This window comes from Branchiostoma belcheri, unplaced genomic scaffold (assembly GCF_001625305.1).
Source record: "Branchiostoma belcheri isolate BF01 breed outbred unplaced genomic scaffold, Haploidv18h27 scaffold89, whole genome shotgun sequence".
In the NCBI taxonomy this organism is placed as follows: domain Eukaryota; kingdom Metazoa; phylum Chordata; class Leptocardii; order Amphioxiformes; family Branchiostomatidae; genus Branchiostoma; species Branchiostoma belcheri.
This window is the reverse complement of record NW_017804564.1, coordinates 375184-392641: the sequence shown is the minus strand read 5'-3', so window position 1 is coordinate 392641 and position 17458 is coordinate 375184. Positions and strand designations below refer to the sequence as shown.

At 42.6% G+C, this 17458-nt stretch overlaps 2 protein-coding genes across 2 annotated transcripts; both read left to right on the top strand.

Annotated features, from left to right (window-relative positions):
- The first annotated feature begins 280 nt into the window (after positions 1–280).
- On the top strand, positions 281–7188 carry LOC109487468 (espin-like). The gene is made up of 7 exons (XM_019791457.1): positions 281–1005; positions 2942–3125; positions 4647–4829; positions 5385–5516; positions 5899–6007; positions 6311–6415; positions 6944–7188. The coding sequence occupies exons 1-7, from the start codon at positions 332–334 to the stop codon at positions 7186–7188; spliced, it is 1632 nt and encodes a 543-aa protein (XP_019647016.1). The 5' UTR covers positions 281–331.
- Positions 7189–7609: 421 nt separating this feature from the next.
- Positions 7610–16520, top strand: LOC109487528 (espin-like). The gene is made up of 7 exons (XM_019791541.1): positions 7610–7832; positions 13241–13315; positions 13517–13925; positions 14375–14574; positions 15109–15141; positions 15777–15856; positions 16261–16520. Exons 3-7 carry the CDS (start codon positions 13781–13783, stop codon positions 16430–16432), a joined length of 630 nt encoding a protein of 209 aa, XP_019647100.1. The 5' UTR covers positions 7610–7832; positions 13241–13315; positions 13517–13780; the 3' UTR covers positions 16433–16520.
- The last annotated feature ends 938 nt before the right edge of the window (positions 16521–17458 follow it).

The window sequence follows — 17458 nt, the reverse complement described above, 5'->3', positions numbered from 1 at the left end:
TTGCAAAATTGATATTAGCCATCACAATTGTTGGTAAACAGCAACACGAAAGTGCAATATTACAAAATTACAGATTACCTTGAAGGTTTGCCCAACTTGTCGTTTCTCCAATATTTTCAGGTATAAATTGTAGAAAACAATTATAGCTATTGCTTGTATCAGAAAGCACTGTGTAATATCAAAAGGCCACAGAGGACTTTTACGTAGGCTAGCGCCGTGTGTGTGGACTCAGGGCGTTAGCCATTTATTGATCCCTGCCTGCTCATAGCCAACCGCGCAGAACAAAGGTGCGCCCTTAAACAGGCACCACCTGTTAACCTCATTAATATTCATGAGGGATAGAGTTACAGGTCCCCAAGCGCGAGCAATCTTCGTTCCACACACATTGAGGGGACACGGTTTGCTACATCAAGCCGTCTATGACAGTGTAGCGACCTTAAGGACTTGTGATGACACCTTTCTTCACGGGGAATTGGCTACATTGTGTCCTGTGTCCATCCCTAGGCTAACCAGGCGAAAAATGGCGCTAGAGAGAGCGCTGTTAGCGTCCAAAACTGGAGACGAAGTGGCGCTACAGCAGCTGCACTTAAGCGGGGCTCTTCACGACGGTGTAGCGGACGAGTTCGGGGCTACCTGCGTCCACCACGCCGCAAGAACAGGGCAACTATCCTCCTTAAAATACCTGGTACAAACGGCGAGGCTTAGCAGCGCTAAAAAAGCTAAAAACGGCGCTTCCCCTGCCCACGACGCGGCGGCGACAGGCCAGCTGCCCTGCCTGCAGTGGCTGCTGAAGTTTTCCGGGTGCAATGTCCGGGACAGAGACACCAGCGGGGCCACCGTTTTACACCTGGCGGCGCGGTTCGGCCACCTGCCGGTGCTACAGTGGCTGGTGACTGAGGGTTGTGATCTGCAGGACACGGCGGGACACGGTGTTACAGCTCTGCACTTTGCCGCAGCGAACGGCGACGTGGAGTGTCTGAAATACCTGCTGAAACAGGCACCCAGGTAGGAGGCCCGCTATGTTCGTAAACATCTGTAAAATTAACTTACAATTAAGGTCTGATTTAAGCTAATTTGGCTTATAATGATTATTGGCACTTAAGCTGCAAAAGAGCATTAAATAACAGAACATCAAACTCGTAATAATCTACTGTCTACAAAATTAAGAGTGTTCAGGAAATATAACTGCTGAAACAAGCGCCCAGGTAGGTCCGCTATTCGTAAACATATGTAAGATTTACTTACAATTAAGACCCGATTTAGCGTTGGTTTTATGATTATTGGTACACAAAGTGTTAATTAACAGAACATCAAACTCATTATTCACAAGTTAGAAAGTATAAGATACTAAATGCTGATGTGCCCAGGTAAGTCTGCTATCCGCAAACACTCGTGGTGTATTTTCCCTTGAAATCTAATTATAGAAGGTTGACTTTGTAACTTAATATTCGTTGCTTCGATTACTAGTACTACATGAAAGGGCTAGGATTCGAAGAAAGAAAAGCTGGCGCTCTGACATACTTATTTTATCAAAAAGTAAGAATATATTTTTAAAATGCCAAGAGAAATAAGCATCTATGTAGGTCCGTTATTTGCCACCACATGACGTTTTGCCGTTCCCTAGTGAATTAATCTGGAGCACGGTGACTTCATAATTATATACTTTTTGCCTGGATGGCTGCCCAACTAGCCTGGGCCATTATAAAGGGCAAAGGCTGGAACAGTTATAACACGGAAAAAACACTACACGCTGTTATATGGCACGAAAGTCAACTCAAAGACAGCCTTGAACCATTTGGGAAAACATTGCCGTGTTTACAAAAAGTAATGGAATGTCGACAAAAGCATTACACTCCCAAAACCCTTGACAAAACAAAGTATCAAATACCTAATGCTAAAATCGTTGAAAGAAAAGAACAAAAACGTAACAATTCCTTGAAACGTTCGTGGTCGATTTGTACAAAGAATTTCGGTCTCCTAGCTGTACTAGGGTTGGAAGTTTTGGCGGAAGTAATTTTTACTACATGAGCTTCCTCATGTAAGTTTCAAAGCAAGATGGCTGAACATGTACACTGGCCAGGGCTACCATGCGTTGTTTCCGGATATAGTAACATTATCCAACACCTTCTGGCCGCTTCATGCACCACAGCCTTTAAAAGACTAAAGCTCTGTTCTAAAAGTTAACCCAAGATTACCTTACTCAACATACTATAGGACTTAGGGTGTACCTTATGCTCTCATTGTTACAGTTCTATTCAATTAGTGATTGTTTGTTTTCTATCTTTGTTTTGCTAGCCTGGTTTACTTTACTTTCGCTCCAGTTTGCTCTGAGGCACTGTTAAAATAAGGTGTACAACACAAGTGAATTATCCAAAGGTGTGATGTATTGGAAACCAGGCTTTTGTTGGGTAATTAATCTTAAACGAAGACCATGTTTACTTGATTAGCAGGTTGTTTCCTGATGTACAATGTACATGTAGAAGGTCTGGTTTTTAACTGTACTATGCTAGTTATTTTAGCTAACCACATGCAATTGTGACAATGGACCAAGAAATACATCTAGTTGCAGACCGTCTTATAACATTACAAAATACTGGTATGTCTTCACTGAATTAATGTACTAATAAACTGCTTCCTATCTTGCACTGAATGTTCAGCATATTGGGAATAAAATGTTAGTTATTGGGAATAGATGAAAGTAAAACTTGCCATATGTTTTATATTCTTTGATTTTCATGTATGTATGTATGTAGTATGTATACACTTTGAAAGTCTTGGCACTGCATGCTTCATACATTGTACTTTCAATGATATCTTAAAGTTTATTCATGAATGGATAATTATACTTTGCAGCTTGGTGAATGGGCATACTTTCTGGAAGTAGGAAATTTTGTTTACTTTTCAGTCTTATAAATCATGTTAACTTTCTCCCCCCCCCCAGTCTAGTGAATGCTCCAGCAGACAACGGCACCACACCTGTGTACTTTGCTATCCAGGAGGGACACCTGTCCTGCGCGGAGCACCTGGTGACAGGTGGGGCAAACGTGCATCACCAGGCTGGGGACGGGATGAGACCGGTTCACGCTGCTGCACAGATGGGACACCTCAACATTCTTATATGGCTGGTCAGTCACATCAACAAGAACCATTTAACTAATCTACATTTATATATTGTACATAAACATGATCAAGCACAGATGGGACACCTTAACATTCTCATATGGCTGGTCAGTCACATCAACAAGAACCATTTAACTAATCTACATTTATATATTGTACATAAACATGATCAAGCACAGATGGGACACCTTAACATTCTCATATGGCTGGTCAGTCACATCAACAAGAACCATTTAACTAATCTACATTTATATATTGTACATAAACATGATCAAGCACAGATGGGACACCTTAACATTCTCATATGGCTGGTCAGTCAGATTGATGATAGCACGTAACACAAAATTGAAGACTTCACACCTCTGTAAAGTTACAGTTGACTGTGTGCTGCCGAGTCTTTTTTGTCCTCTCCACTATAGGTTTGGACAGGATGAAAGAGACTCGGCAGGTAAAATGCTTCAGGACACCTGGCTAAAAAATGTTTTATTCATAATTCCTCACCAATTCTGTAAATATAATGTCCACCCTCCCAGGTTCCTCCCAGCCTTCAGGAATATGGTTTTGGAACACCATTTCCTCCTTCACTACCTGCGAGTCAACTTAATTCCAATAACTACAAAAGCACAAGCAAACAAACACATCTTGATATATGAGTTGAGTTTATGACCCATTCAAATTTCTGGCTTAGCATACCCTTCAGAGACCAGGACTGCACGTTTCAAATTGTTGAAAGAGACCAAAGTCCTTTAAGTGTAGTATCAAATAGCCTGGTAACCATTCTACACAGACTGAATTCGTATGTGGTGTTAGCGTAGGCATATTTTCTGACAGCCTATCTCTCCAGTAACTGTAAATGGTCTTTCTAAGGCCACACCAATTTAATTTCTTGGTTAACGGATTTTTGTAGAAAAATAATGGAGCGGGCGGGTGAAAAAATATAAAATAAAAACAGGCCTAGGCATCCTATTATGGCCCAAAATGGTACAATAGGAGCTATGAAGTCAACACACCAGGCTGGTTCAAAATTTAAACAATGAATTTTGAACTTTTAATGATACCACTGCATTGAAAGATGGAATAACTGTAACAACTAGGATGAAAAGGACTGTTTTCAACTGTTCAGGGCAAAATATGAGCATTTTGCAGTTGATTCTGGATTTTTATTTTTATTTGCAAATCAGAAAAAAATGAAGCGGGCGAATCCGTTAACCAAGAAAATAAATTGGTGTGGCCTAATCACTAATTTTGCTTCTAGATGAATGATCAGGATGCATGTGTTCTGCTGACTTACAGCTGATACATGTACCTCGTGACCAACCCCTGAATGTTTTAAACATTTTGTTTCAAGCGTTCAGCTCAGACACAGACCAATTTAAAACACCAGCTGACCCAGTCAACTTTGCTCTGAACTACTCCTAACCATGGTTGGGTTCACCTAGTGTTCGAGAGGCCAATATATTAGTGATGAATGCATGACAGGCTTGAGTCTCTAAATGCTGAATCCTCTCATGTATTCCATCTCCAAGGTGAATGACCAGGACGCCCTGCCCACGGAGAGGGACAACGACGGGGCCACGCCCATCCACTTCGCCTCCTCCAGAGGTCACGCCAAGGTCGTCAGCTGGCTGCTGTTGCATGGTGGGAAGTGCGAGAAGGACAACCTGGGCGGGACCCCCATGCACGACGCTGCGGAACATGGACAACTGGAGGTGGGGACCATTCAAATCTCAGAAAGGAGATAAAATAGGAATATTGTTGAATAACAAAACCCTTTCTTTATTTTGTACCATTTGTATTAATAATACAGTTGTACATTTTGTACATGATTATCTGTGTAACATACCAAAAATGGGTTCAATCCAGACATTCTTAGATGGACATTGTGTCTAACACTTGACAAGAGTTTCCTCGTTTAAACTGCCTTTTATTTGGTTGGGGACGTAACAGGCTGAAGAAGAAGAGGGATGGGCTCCGCCTTCCAATACCAGACCCGAGACAACCCACTTCAGCCTCAAAAAAGCTGCAGGACCACCTTTACACTTTGACAATAATGATCAGGACAGGTTAGGGTTAGGAAGAGGGTTATGGTGATCGTTGTTTGATGTCCACCTGTTCTATTGTTGTTTCCAGTGTCTGAAGGTCCTAGTGAAAGCAGGAGAGGATGTCCATGGACAGGACCATGACGGGTTAGGGTTAGAAAGATCGTTGTTTGATGTTCTGTTGTTTAATCATTGTTTGACACCCTGTCCTGTTGTTGTTCCCAGTGCCTGAAGGTGCTGGTGGAGGCTGGTGAGGACGTCCATGGACAGGACCATGATGGTTTCACCCCTGCTGACCTGGCCGAGGAATGCGGTCACACCGTCTGTGCAAAGTACCTGCGCACAGTCATGAAGGAGGTGAGGATCGTGTCTTATTTTGGGAAATAGCGAGTCACTCTACTTAGTCTTGTAACTGTAACCATCCTTGCCTGGCATAACACACCAGCTTCCGTATCTATATTGCTGGTATAACTGCCCTTCGGTGTAACTGTTTCACAGGCACGCATCACAGCAACTATTTATAACACATAAGCAGTAAATGCTAATCTTTGCACAACTAACTGCAGGCATTTTTCTTCAAACTATCTAGAGAAGATACCCCTACGGTAGTTTAAGTGGTGGCAAGTTCAACTTTATTTTTGAAAAGTCCTCAATCCTTGGTCATCAAGCCCAAGTGGCCAGCTTGGCGTGTGCTACCGTTTTGCAGTATTTACTTGATTTTGCCATTCCTTCCATGTAGAAACCTCGTCGTCTCTCGGCACCATCCATCGCGAAGCAGCCTCAGCGCCGGCGGGAGTCCATGAGAGAGAACACCAAACCTGTCCATGGTGAACCAGTCAGGGCTTCAGGTAGTACATTAAGTGTCAGGTCATTATGAAGCAAGTTCAAGCACAAGAAATTGGACTTACCTAAATGTTTTGACTGTACAACTCCAGTTTTTGTCAAGGAATTGAGACATCCACATTGATATTGCTGTCCCTGGTGCTGAATGACATTCCTGGTGACATAGCTGTCCCTTATGCTTTTTATGCAAATGACACTTGTTACTTCGTACTACTTTGCTTATTTATATCATCATACTTCCACATTAATTTCATAGAAAATGCTATTTAGAAAATGTTTTAAAGTCTAATATTCTAACCCTCTCCTAGCCCTTGTTGGTGTGAGTGAGGAGAATGACAGTCCTGAGCATGTCTACCAGAACGATGATAATGGGGAGTATGAGGATGTGCTGGTACCTCCCAGGGACAAACCAGGTCAGGATTTCCCTGTGTATACGATCTGAAATATTCTAGGTCACATACATGTTATAGCAAGGTCTTCAAGCCTTACTTTCTAAAGACAGCAATCATTGCACAGGGTTAACATCTGAAACTGTGTGAAGGGGGTAATATCTGCCAGTTTATCACCCTTACAAATGTATGTTTGGACATCCCTATGTTCTGGCAACCCTTAAACCTTGTGTTGGAAGGTAGGTGAGTCAGGACATAGGAACATAGGGCTATCTACATCTCTGATTAGCAAGTGTAACCTCTAGCTGTATTCTGTATAGCTGGTAAAACCGCCCCTCAGCGTAACACACCAGCTTCTGTATCTGTGTATCTGAATATCTGATATAACTGCCATTTGGCATAACACACCATTGATACATTAAACTTCTGTTGGAACGTAGGCCCCTCTAGTATCAGGAACATAGAGCTGCCCTCTTCTCTGATTGCCTATTAGGAAGTGTTATAGGGTAAGTTTAACCTACAATTCTAAAACTATTCTGTGCCTTCCTCTAGCACCAACCCAGCTGGTGACAGCAGACGTCCACTCTGGGAGGAAGAAGGACTCCGGTGAGCACCAGGAGCCGTACCCTCCCATCCCCCCTCCTGACTATGACATGGACGATCAGCCACCGCCCGTCGACAGGGACGCACAGCCGGTGTTCATCCCTCCCCCTCCCCCGGACAAACCACCGCCAGCCATACCGGAGCGCAAATACAGCGAAGAGGAGAAGAAGAAACAGGTAGGATTCGCTATGTAGAGACTAAAAAAGATGATGAACCATAATGAGTGACTTCTAGCAAATAAGTCAAATTTCTCTGTATTGATTAAAATTATTCTATGCCATCCTGTTGTTTGCACAGTTAAGTTGTAGTCTTTTCAGACTGACTGACAGTATAGTATGATTGATGTACTTTGACGCATACTGTTTACTTATTTAATGTTTTATAGCTGTTTTCTGAGATTTTGAAGTACTTAGTTTCTTTTGAAAATCATTGTTTTAAATGAAATGTTGTCTAAATTAGCTAATAGTATAATTCCTGACTTTTTTATTGTCTGCCACATGGTAATACTAACAATGTTCTACAATTGTAAGTATGTACAGCGCCTAACCCTGTCCCCATCAATGGTTGACAAATGATGTTGATGATGAACAACGTTCTTTTGACTTGACTGAAACAGACCCCACCCGTCCCTCCCCTCGACCTTCCCGAGTCTCCGGCCACCCCGTCTGTCCACCCTCTCCTGAAGTTCAAGTTTGGGGAGGACCTCAGCGTCCAGCCGCCGAAGCCCGAGGGTTCCGAGGACGGGCTGACCAATGGAGAGGCAGAAGCTGTTCCGAACCCGAGGGAGAGTACGCCTGCAAAGCTAGCCAGGGCAGGGTCCGGGAACCCTATTGTACAGGTAGTACCATACGCTTGACAGAACCTTTTTTATTAGCCTCCACCAGACCTTCCTATGGGGTTATGAATGGTAGAATTTGGCAAAATAGTAGCCTCCACCAGGCTTGCCTATAGCTAGAAGGTTATGGACGTCACAATTGTTAGAATGGAAGGGCTGACCAATGGGGAGGCAGAAGCTGTTATGATCTCGATGGAGAGTACGCCTGCCAAGCTAGCCAGGGCTTGGTCTGGGAACCCTATTGTACATTTTGTACAGGTATGCTGGGCAGAACATTTTATATTTAGCTAATGCCAGGCCTTCCTATGGAGTTATGGTTGGTAGAATTTGGCAAAAATAGTAGCCTCCACTTTCTGTTACGAACATGAAGGAGAGTACGCTGGCAAAGTTAGCCAGGGCAGGGTCTGGGAACCCTATTGTACAGGTATGATGGGCAAAACCTTTTATATCAGCCTACAGTACAGCTCGCGTCAATGTTAACATCCTGTCGCGTCAATGCCGCGTTCCCCGCGCGTTCCGAACGCGTTCGGCAAATATGCATAAACGCTAACCCGAACGCGGTATAACGCGGTAGAGTTGGCGCATCGCGTAACCATAACGCGTTTCCGATCGCCAGACAAAGTTAATGAGATGGGGTCAGGTTTCATGTTTTGTTTTACGGTTTTGTAAGACAATAGCGACTTGGCACCTAGAACGGCGTCATGTAGCATTGTTGGCACCTCTCTCATGTCGTTGCAGAGATAGCCTACAACTACAACTACATGTGCAATTTTGAACACAAAATTTAGTGCGTTTATAACGTTTCAAAAGTCAACAGGCGTAAGAGAATGTATCTCACAAAGTGCCTGACTAGCCGCCAGCCCGACGCACATTGTGGCACGGCCCGCAGCGTTATGCAGCGGACGTGGAGTCTTGACACACAAAACTCTTCAAGAAGCCGCCAAAATTCTCCCTAATTTCCACCTAAACGGACGCTAGCCCAAAATGTTAACGTTTTATAGGTTTTCATCCGACGAAAACATCGGCAAAGCGATACCACCACGCCCCCCTCCCCCAACTCACATAGTACGCGCAGCCTTCCCTAGCCGATACGTTAAAAAAAAAAAAACTGTCGTTTTCCAGGGGTATTTTCACACCGAATCTACGATCTTTGCGTCCCAACATTCCGCTATACATCGGATAAAAACATATGTTATAGCTTTATTATTCTGAATAACTGTATGGTATCACTTTTTCAAAGTAGCAATCAACGACTACTCAATCTGACCATGCCGATCCGCAGGGGGAGACGTCGTCCGGCGGTCCATCAGTCACAAGTCGCCGCCAAGCCGGGCCGCCCGGCGATGATATCAGCCTCGAGCTCTCTGTAGCAGCCTGATACTTACCGTCCGAATACTTACCGTCCAAATACATAAGAATTATCCGTAGCTAATTGATAACAGTATTAACGTTATAGCATATGTTTCTGTTGGAGGCACTTTTTTCTCGTAATTTTTTTCTCTCTCCGTCATGCTTCTTCTTCTCCTTTTCGTCTTAGCAGACGCTCTGCTCAACGTCGATGGGCTCGTCCGTGTGCGGCCAGCCCAGCTTTACTCCTGCAGAGTTTCCCGCAGGTTGTGCAGGTGAAAGCGGGTGTTGCAGAAGGATGGTGTCTTTTATGCCTTCTTGTGGTCTCATTTTGGACCAGGTCATCTTCCAGTTTCTTGGCACCTTGGCGAAGTGCATACCGCCATGCAGTGCGGTTTTGTGCAAGGTGCTCCCAGTTGGCACCAATGTGAAAAAGCTTCAGGTCCCGCTTGCAGACATCTATGAAGCGGAGCTTTGGGCGACCCCTGTCGCGCTTGCCGTCTGCCAACTGACCATACAGTACCTGGTGTGGTAGACGCGAGTGGTCCATGCGAGACACGTGACCCAACCAGCGTAACCTGCGCTGCTTCAGGATAGGAAACACACTCGTGGTGCCGCATCTTTTGAGGATCTCCAGGTTAGGAACTTTGTCAGACCATGAGACCCCACAAATCTTCCTGAGACACCTCATGTGAAAGCTGTTAAGTTTTCTTTCAAGATGGGCGTGAGAGGCCCAGGCTTCACTACCATAGAGCAGCGCTGACAGAACACAAGTTAGGTATATTCGCACCTTGGTGTGGATAGTCAGATACTTGTTATCCCAAGCGCGACTTTTCAGCTTCCCAAAGAGGTTGGCAGCTTGACCGATTCTGGTGTCAACTTCACGGGTTAGCTTTCCGGAAGACGAGGCAGTAGAACCAAGGTACCGGAAGTCTTCTACCGTGTTGAGAGTAGCCTCATTTATGGTTATGTGCGGAGGGGGTGCATTGGTGGAGAAGGCCACTGTCTTCTTCACACTGACTGTTTGACCAAACTTGTCACAGGTGTTGCTGAAAGCATCACACATGCCTTGTAGTTCTGCTTCACGATACCCTCACGTTAACAAGTTAACGTTACATACTTCAAATCAAAGGCGTTCCAAAAACGCCCCTTTTCGAATAAAGAGATATTCTATACCTCTACTGTATGCTTGATGTGATAAAATGATGTAGAATGTGGTATAATTTTTTTATACAAGACAAGCTGACTGGGAAACTCCGGACTAGAAAAAACGGCGATCCACCATCCACTAGTAGCAGGTAAGTTGGGCTAATCGGCCGGAAGATAGGACTCAGAAACGCAGGTAAGGAGAACCTTCCACCAAGAACTAGGAGTCATTTCAAGCAAACAATAGCGAAAGGATATGTTTATAAATTTGTTACATTCGGCGATCGGGAGGATCGTATTACTGAAGGCACCGCCTGTTTTACGTCTCACCATGCGATACAATCCGTACTTCAAAGAGCAAATCTTGAAAGTCTTTGTACATGTACGTCGGAACGATAATGTTTTGTAAAGCGCAATTTACGATGTGCACTGCATATAACGTTACATATTCTTCAGAACAGAACCAATGAATAAACACAGGCATATATGTGTCATATTTCCTGGACCACATTTCCAAACCGGGGGCCGGTATCGATGTTACATACACGTGTAGATCCTGTTCCCATCCAAACCTTCTCTTCTAAAGATCGACATCACCTGTATTAAAAAAAAAATAATAATTCTTTCTCTGATTACTATGGAGAGCTGGTGTATTTTGCATACATGTACATTTAATTCTGTTAATAAGTAATATTGACAAAACATATACTGGCACACAAAACAATCAGCTTATTAGATTATAAAATTTGTAGTTGATTACCGTATTGTTCATTGAAGTAATCAAGAAAAAAACGGTCGTGTGCTAAGCGATTGTTGGTAACTCGTTTATACTAGTATTGTAGCGGGAAACTTTTCATCTTCGGCTGTTCTACGTTCGCCGCGGGCCACAGCCGGCTCGCAAGACATTACCACCGCAACGAAAGGTAAGGCAAGTGCAGCGAAACGTACAGCTTTGGAGAGTGTCGGCGATCAAGTCAGCAATGGTAAAAGATATTTGAAAAAAAAAAGAAGACAATATTACAATGTTGGTTTTATCGGTGGGGGGGGGGGCGATTTAAATGTTAACGCAGTACGTAGCTTTGTTGTTCTTTACGAAAGGCGCCGACAGTTCTAAGCTGATTGGCAACAATCATTGAGGCGGGGAAGTATTTAAAATTTGACACCGAAACCAAAGCAACAACAAAAGGCTTCTGTACCCCCACTTGCGATTCTGAACGTAAGAGAGTGGAAAGGTTTCAAAATATCTCGTACAAAGTAAATGCTTATAAAATCCCCAGCATGGAAAAGATCTGGAAAGCTTCCGCCGCTGGTTCCCACGATGCGTGGCCAGCACGTCCTCAGCGAGCTAGACAGAGTGGCGTCACGCCTACCAAGGCAGAGACCGGACCCCGCCCTCTGGTCGGGCGGCAGGAGGTTTCACAAGAGTAGATTTTAAACTCCGCCCCAATCATTGCAACATCCCATGCTGTGTAACGTTACAATCTACCCAGCAAGTTTCGCATAGTACAGGCATGGTATAGCACCGCTACAACGTGGCATTTATCAAGATTTTAAGACATTTGTGGTACGTAATGAAACAACTTCTGTCAACCGAACCTTTGTAACAGCATGGATGTCGTCTTTGTTGAAGATTTCTTTCTTCAACTCGTCCGAGTCCGTAAGTGCATTAAAACTGACCATGCACACTCACTGAATGTCATGTAACGGTGGTAATGTCAACTTACGTTTATTTATGTCACGTTACGACGATCAAGAACGTTCACGGCTTGCATTTCAAATCCTACCACTCATAAACCCTCTTACAATTGTGTATATACTTACGGATACTTACGGGGTAGATGAGTTGTTTTCTGCCGGTTTCTTCTGACATCGGCGCCGGCTGGCTGGCGAACCATCTTGCGCTCGGGACGTGAGTGACCTACGTTTCTTACCATGTGTCACTTGACTTTATTTTAACGAAACTTGGTGTCAATATCGATGATACCCAACAGAAAGATGCTCATTTATTGAAGATAACTTTATTTCCACTCTTCAACATTCTTATCTAAACATGCTATGAACGAGTCGATGCCGTTCCAAGCTCCACTTGCCGGTGTTCGCTATATTCCTGCGGCGTCGGCGGATTTCAGAGAAACCCTCAAATTAAGTACGCACCCCGACTTTGACGATTTTGAAAAGTTTCAAAACACGAGTGCTTTATTCTGGAATTTATGGTACTATCAAACGACACGAAACTTTATTTTTTTCGCAGGCCTTAACCTGCTATACTTTGTACAAACGACTCCAGATACGGGTACCCTTGATACTACACACCGCGGTATCGCCAGAGTAGCCGTGCAGATCTTGCCACAGATGATCGTAAAATTTTTTAGTTGTCTTGGGTCCACGCATTTCCCGCACTGCATGTGGTTAATCAGTACCCCTCCTACTTCCCTTTGATCTTACCGCCCCGTGCATATGAATACCTATGAAAACGCGTTATATTTGAAACCCTGACGCTTGGTGAACGCGTTATAGTTGAAACCCTAACGCGTTTCACACCTTCATTAACGCATGCGGAACGCGGTCTTATCGCGTCAATGCCGCGTTCGCGGTTGTCAGAGTTGGAAACTATAACGCGAGCTGTACTGTAGCCTGGATGCCAGACCCTAGCTTGACACAATACTCCCTTTGGTTGGGGGAGCCACAAGCCCTGATGCTAGGGGTAGCACCTGAATTTATCTCTCAAGCCGGGTTGCCCAGAGTCTGTCTATGGAAAAATTTTTGGAGCTGAGAAGCTAGCCTGTATAGATGTACTGTCCCTGGCAACAGTCTGGCACCCAGGCTAATATTAGCCTACTTTGTAAGGGGGTATATGACAGTATGTCCCTTACTTTGCAAAAAGTCACTAACATCAGTTATTTACTCTTTTACTCCAGCCCCACATCAGCTCTGTTAACAGGAGGCCAGACGTCCCAACATCTCCTGTGAATAAGGTGGTCGCGACTGATGAGGTAAGTACTACAATTTTCATCTTTTTGTCAGTCATTTAACAAATTTATCACCATCCATTATAAGTATGACTCAATATCTCTATTTTGAATTACATGACTACAAGCTGGAGGTTAACCTTCTCCCTGCTGTAGGTTTCTGAGTTAACGTTAGAAGATTTTGCACAGTTATGTCTAATTTCAGCATTCTGTTCTCTGTTCTAGGTACCTTCCAACAACAGACCATCTCCCAACACTAGCAGTGTAACACCCTCCTCTCCAAACTCCATCGAGTCAAAACCTACCACACCTTCCAGATGGCCACCTGCTCCTCTGCAACAGGCACCTGTTAATCCAGCAAAACAGCCACCTATAACCCCACCAAAACAGGCACCATTAACTTCACCGAAACAGCCACCTATAGTCTCACCTTTACAGTCACCTGTAACTCCAAAACAGGCACCTCTAACCTCACCGAAACAGCCACCTATGGTTTCACCGAAACCCAAACCGTACACCGGCCGCCCACCATCTCCCATTATCATTGTCCCCACCAATGTGCCAACCAGTCCTGTGGCTGCCCCTGCATTAAAGACACCGCCAGCCAGTCCGAGTGCACAAGAACCAGCAACTGGTGAGATGTCAAGAATAAAGTAGATGTTAGAATAAGCTGTTTCACAGTTTGAATTGTTCATGTGCAGTGTGATGTATTGTTGGTAATATGTCAAAGTCCCCTGATACATAAAACGAAGCACGTCTGGACTTGGTGTAGAACATGGTCTACCTGACAAGAACTGTTTTCAAGTCAGGGGCTTTCATCTTTGACCTATTGCATGCACAGTCCAAACCCTGAAGCAGCTTATACTTACAATGTTAGTGATTTAAATGAAGTTTATGTAGTACATGTAGCTACAGATTTTACAAGCTGAATGTCACTTTAATTTGTTTCCACCACTCAAAGCTGCTACAAACCAATCAAAGATACCACAAACTATTTCCACCATGCCACAAATTCTAGTTGATCGTTGACACAAACTCAAATGAATTTACAGTACAATGACTGTATTTATGACATTGTTACAGGTGAGGTGCTGGTTGTAAGTCCCACAAACACCACACCACCGCCCCCACCTCCCCTCAGCCCACCCAGTAATGGTACAGGTCCTGTGGATGTGACAAAGCTGCCGTCCATGCAACCCAACGGGGTGCCTCCATGGAAACAGGCCATCCTCCTCAAAAAACAGCAAGCAGAGAAGGAGAAAGATGATGAGGAGAAAAAGAAGGTTTGTGACTGCATTTGTTTGCCTGTAGCCCGGATTTTTGCTTCGGAACGCTTGAAAAAATGTCAAGCTTTGCAGAGCAAAAATCTAGATGGTACCCAGGCTAGTTTGCCTGTCTATAAATTATCATACATTTGTACAATATGTTACAATGGAATGTCCTTAGATACATGCACAAGTATTTTTCACATCAACAAGTCTCCAAGGTACCCTTAGAACAATGCTAAGAAAAATTGTGTATTTTTTAAAGAGATCAACTGATGTGGCATCAGTGATCAACCCTTTTCTGTATTAAGACATCTCTTGTCTTTCAACTTCATGTTTTCTCTAAGTTTTCCTGTTTTACTGTAGTGTATTAAATTTATTTCTGTGGCCAGAGTTTATTCATCCATTTTTATACATTTTGAAGACATAACACTTCCTGTGTCGACTTAACTGTCCTTTTTACCAAGTTTTGCAGTTTCTTTTAGAAGATAACCCTTTCTGTAACCCTCCTGTCCTCCTTTACCCTCACATCCACGGTGACCAACATTATAGGAGCGTGCACAACAGGCCGCCCGGTCCAAGAAGGTATTTACTGTCAGAAGGCTGCACAAATGATCATCCTGTCAAACCAATCAACCAACTAAGCAGCATAATTGGTCGATCATGTTTACTCTGAGTGATGTGATTATCATTATTACCAATAATTGTTGGTTGCAGGGAATCTGATTCATCAGAAGCTATGCTACACCGGGCCTGCCCAATCAGCCTTGATTAGACAAACTGCTTATGCTGTTTTCCAAAAGTTGTTGCTGCTGCATTACTTGCCATTTTCTGCAATGGGTGGCATGGCGTGATCTACTTTTTTGCTCTAGAAGTTCTTCAAACATAGCTGTATCAAAAATCACTTTTTACCTAGTAAAAATCACTTTAAATTTACTAAGGTAGAGAAAAATCATTGTATGAACTATGAACCATTTGACTTAAACATTGAACTTAATTTTCAAATACTATATTACAGTAGCATCTTTCCTAGTAGTATCTTTGTGGCATGGTCACCAAAACTGTGAAGCTGTGAAGTCTCTGTTTCCAGTGAGTACGGAAGAGACTCTGCAGCTACATGTAAAATAGGTTTGGGTAACCAGGCTACATCCTTGATCATACTAAATTTTGCTATAATTCTGAAAGCAATAACATTGACCTTGTACTTGACCTTTCCTCAGCAAGCAGAGGAGGAAGCCATCTTGTCTCAGGTTCCGCACTGGAAACGGGAAATTGTCAAGAGAAAGCTGGAGCAGCAGAGGTGAGAAGCAGTATTCTTTGTCTTAAAAAGATGGAGCTCACCAGTAATTAAGATACTACCTTAATAATTCAGTTGTTAAAGCCCAATTCAACTTCTAAAAAAGAACAATCCACAACATGGTTACCAATTTGTGCACTTGTCTAGATTACTTATTACATGTATATCTATAACTCCAGAGAGCTTCGGTAGTTTGATTGATGAAACCTAAAAATTATTAGATCATGGGGTCCTGTACTGCTAAAATAAATAATAAAAGACATTTTGTAGGAGTCTATCACATATTTCAATATTGTTAGTGTACAAGGCATCAGGCATCTTGAAGAATTATACTCAACTGCACAAGGTTACTAAATTGTTAGCATGATAGAAATGTACAATGAACCATTCCTTGACCTTGACTACAGAAAGGACGAGGCAGCTGCTAAGGAGAAACAGGAGGCTGTAAGGAGACAACTGGAGGAGGAGGAGAAACAATTCAAGGAGAAACTCAAGCAGGAAGGGGTGGATGACAACAAGCTGTCACCATGGCAACTAGAGATGATCAAGAAGAAGAAACAGCTGGTTTTTGCAACTTGAAGTAAAAAACAAACGTAACAAAGTTACATCAAACATTAACCAAAGCCACACATGTAGAAAGTTTATCTGGTATCAAATTGGCTGGGAAAAGGGGATGTGAAGAACTGAATCAGTGAATGATACTATTTTTGTCACCATTTCTTGTCAGGTTTTTTTTTTTTTTTGTTTTCAAGCACATACATGCATTCCTTGGTCAGATAGATACAATGTACAATGGCATTTTAGTATTTTCCGAAAATGAATGACTTTGTACATGCCTACTAAATATGGTAGACAAATGTGTAACAAAAATAAAATGTTTAAGACATTACATTTTCCTAAGCCACCGAATGAGGCCTGTATCAAAATCATGATTACAATTTTTACAAATATAGCATTGTCAGTATGAATTATATTTATCCACTGTAAATAAGGCATTACTAAAAATTGATCAGTGATATATCATTATACTATAAGAGCAGTCTTCCTGTCATTTCCTGTTGACTTTTGAAAAGAGAATTTCTGAGGCAATTGTACAGTACTGTTGTTAGATAGAGGTTGATTTTTCAGCTAAGTTTGCTGTCTGATACTAACTAGTATGTGAAAACATCATCTTTGTGATCATTTCTTACCATATTAGATTATCTGAAATCTATGACTAAATATATAGGGGTTTGATAATCCTTTTTCCCTATTTTGGGTATTAAAGAACTGTTAACACAAATCCTTACTAATACATGTTCTTGTTTACAATTGATACTACTTTTTTCATCTACCATCTAAAATTTAGTTCTCAGAATCATACCTCATGACACAGCTATTAAACAGTGAAAGTTAAAAAAAATACATTGATGTTATATTGATATATTTTTGCTATTTTGCCCATCTTTGAAATATGAGTGTTTTTGTGATGAGCTGTCAGTAAAATTATATTTAATTCACTATCTGTACAAAAAACACAATAAAGCCTATATTATATGACATTGGGTCTTTGCAATTATCTTTTTCCCCTTTATAAGTTCTTTTCTATTTCTATTTGAGAGTTGT

Bases quoted from the DNA above. Each gene is read 5' to 3' on its own strand.
- LOC109487468 (XM_019791457.1), top strand. From the start codon at position 332: ATGAGGGATAGAGTTACAGGTCCCCAAGCGCGAGCAATCTTCGTTCCA. The intron at 4,830-5,384 runs GTGGGGACCATT...TGTTGTTCCCAG, and splicing joins CGGAACATGGACAACTGGAG to TGCCTGAAGGTGCTGGTGGA. The intron at 6,008-6,310 runs GTAGTACATTAA...ACCCTCTCCTAG, and splicing joins TGAACCAGTCAGGGCTTCAG to CCCTTGTTGGTGTGAGTGAG.
- LOC109487528 (XM_019791541.1), top strand. From the start codon at position 13,781: ATGGTTTCACCGAAACCCAAACCGTACACCGGCCGCCCACCATCTCCC. The intron at 14,575-15,108 runs GTTTGTGACTGC...CCAACATTATAG, and splicing joins ATGATGAGGAGAAAAAGAAG to GAGCGTGCACAACAGGCCGC. The intron at 15,857-16,260 runs GTGAGAAGCAGT...CCTTGACTACAG, and splicing joins AGAAAGCTGGAGCAGCAGAG to AAAGGACGAGGCAGCTGCTA.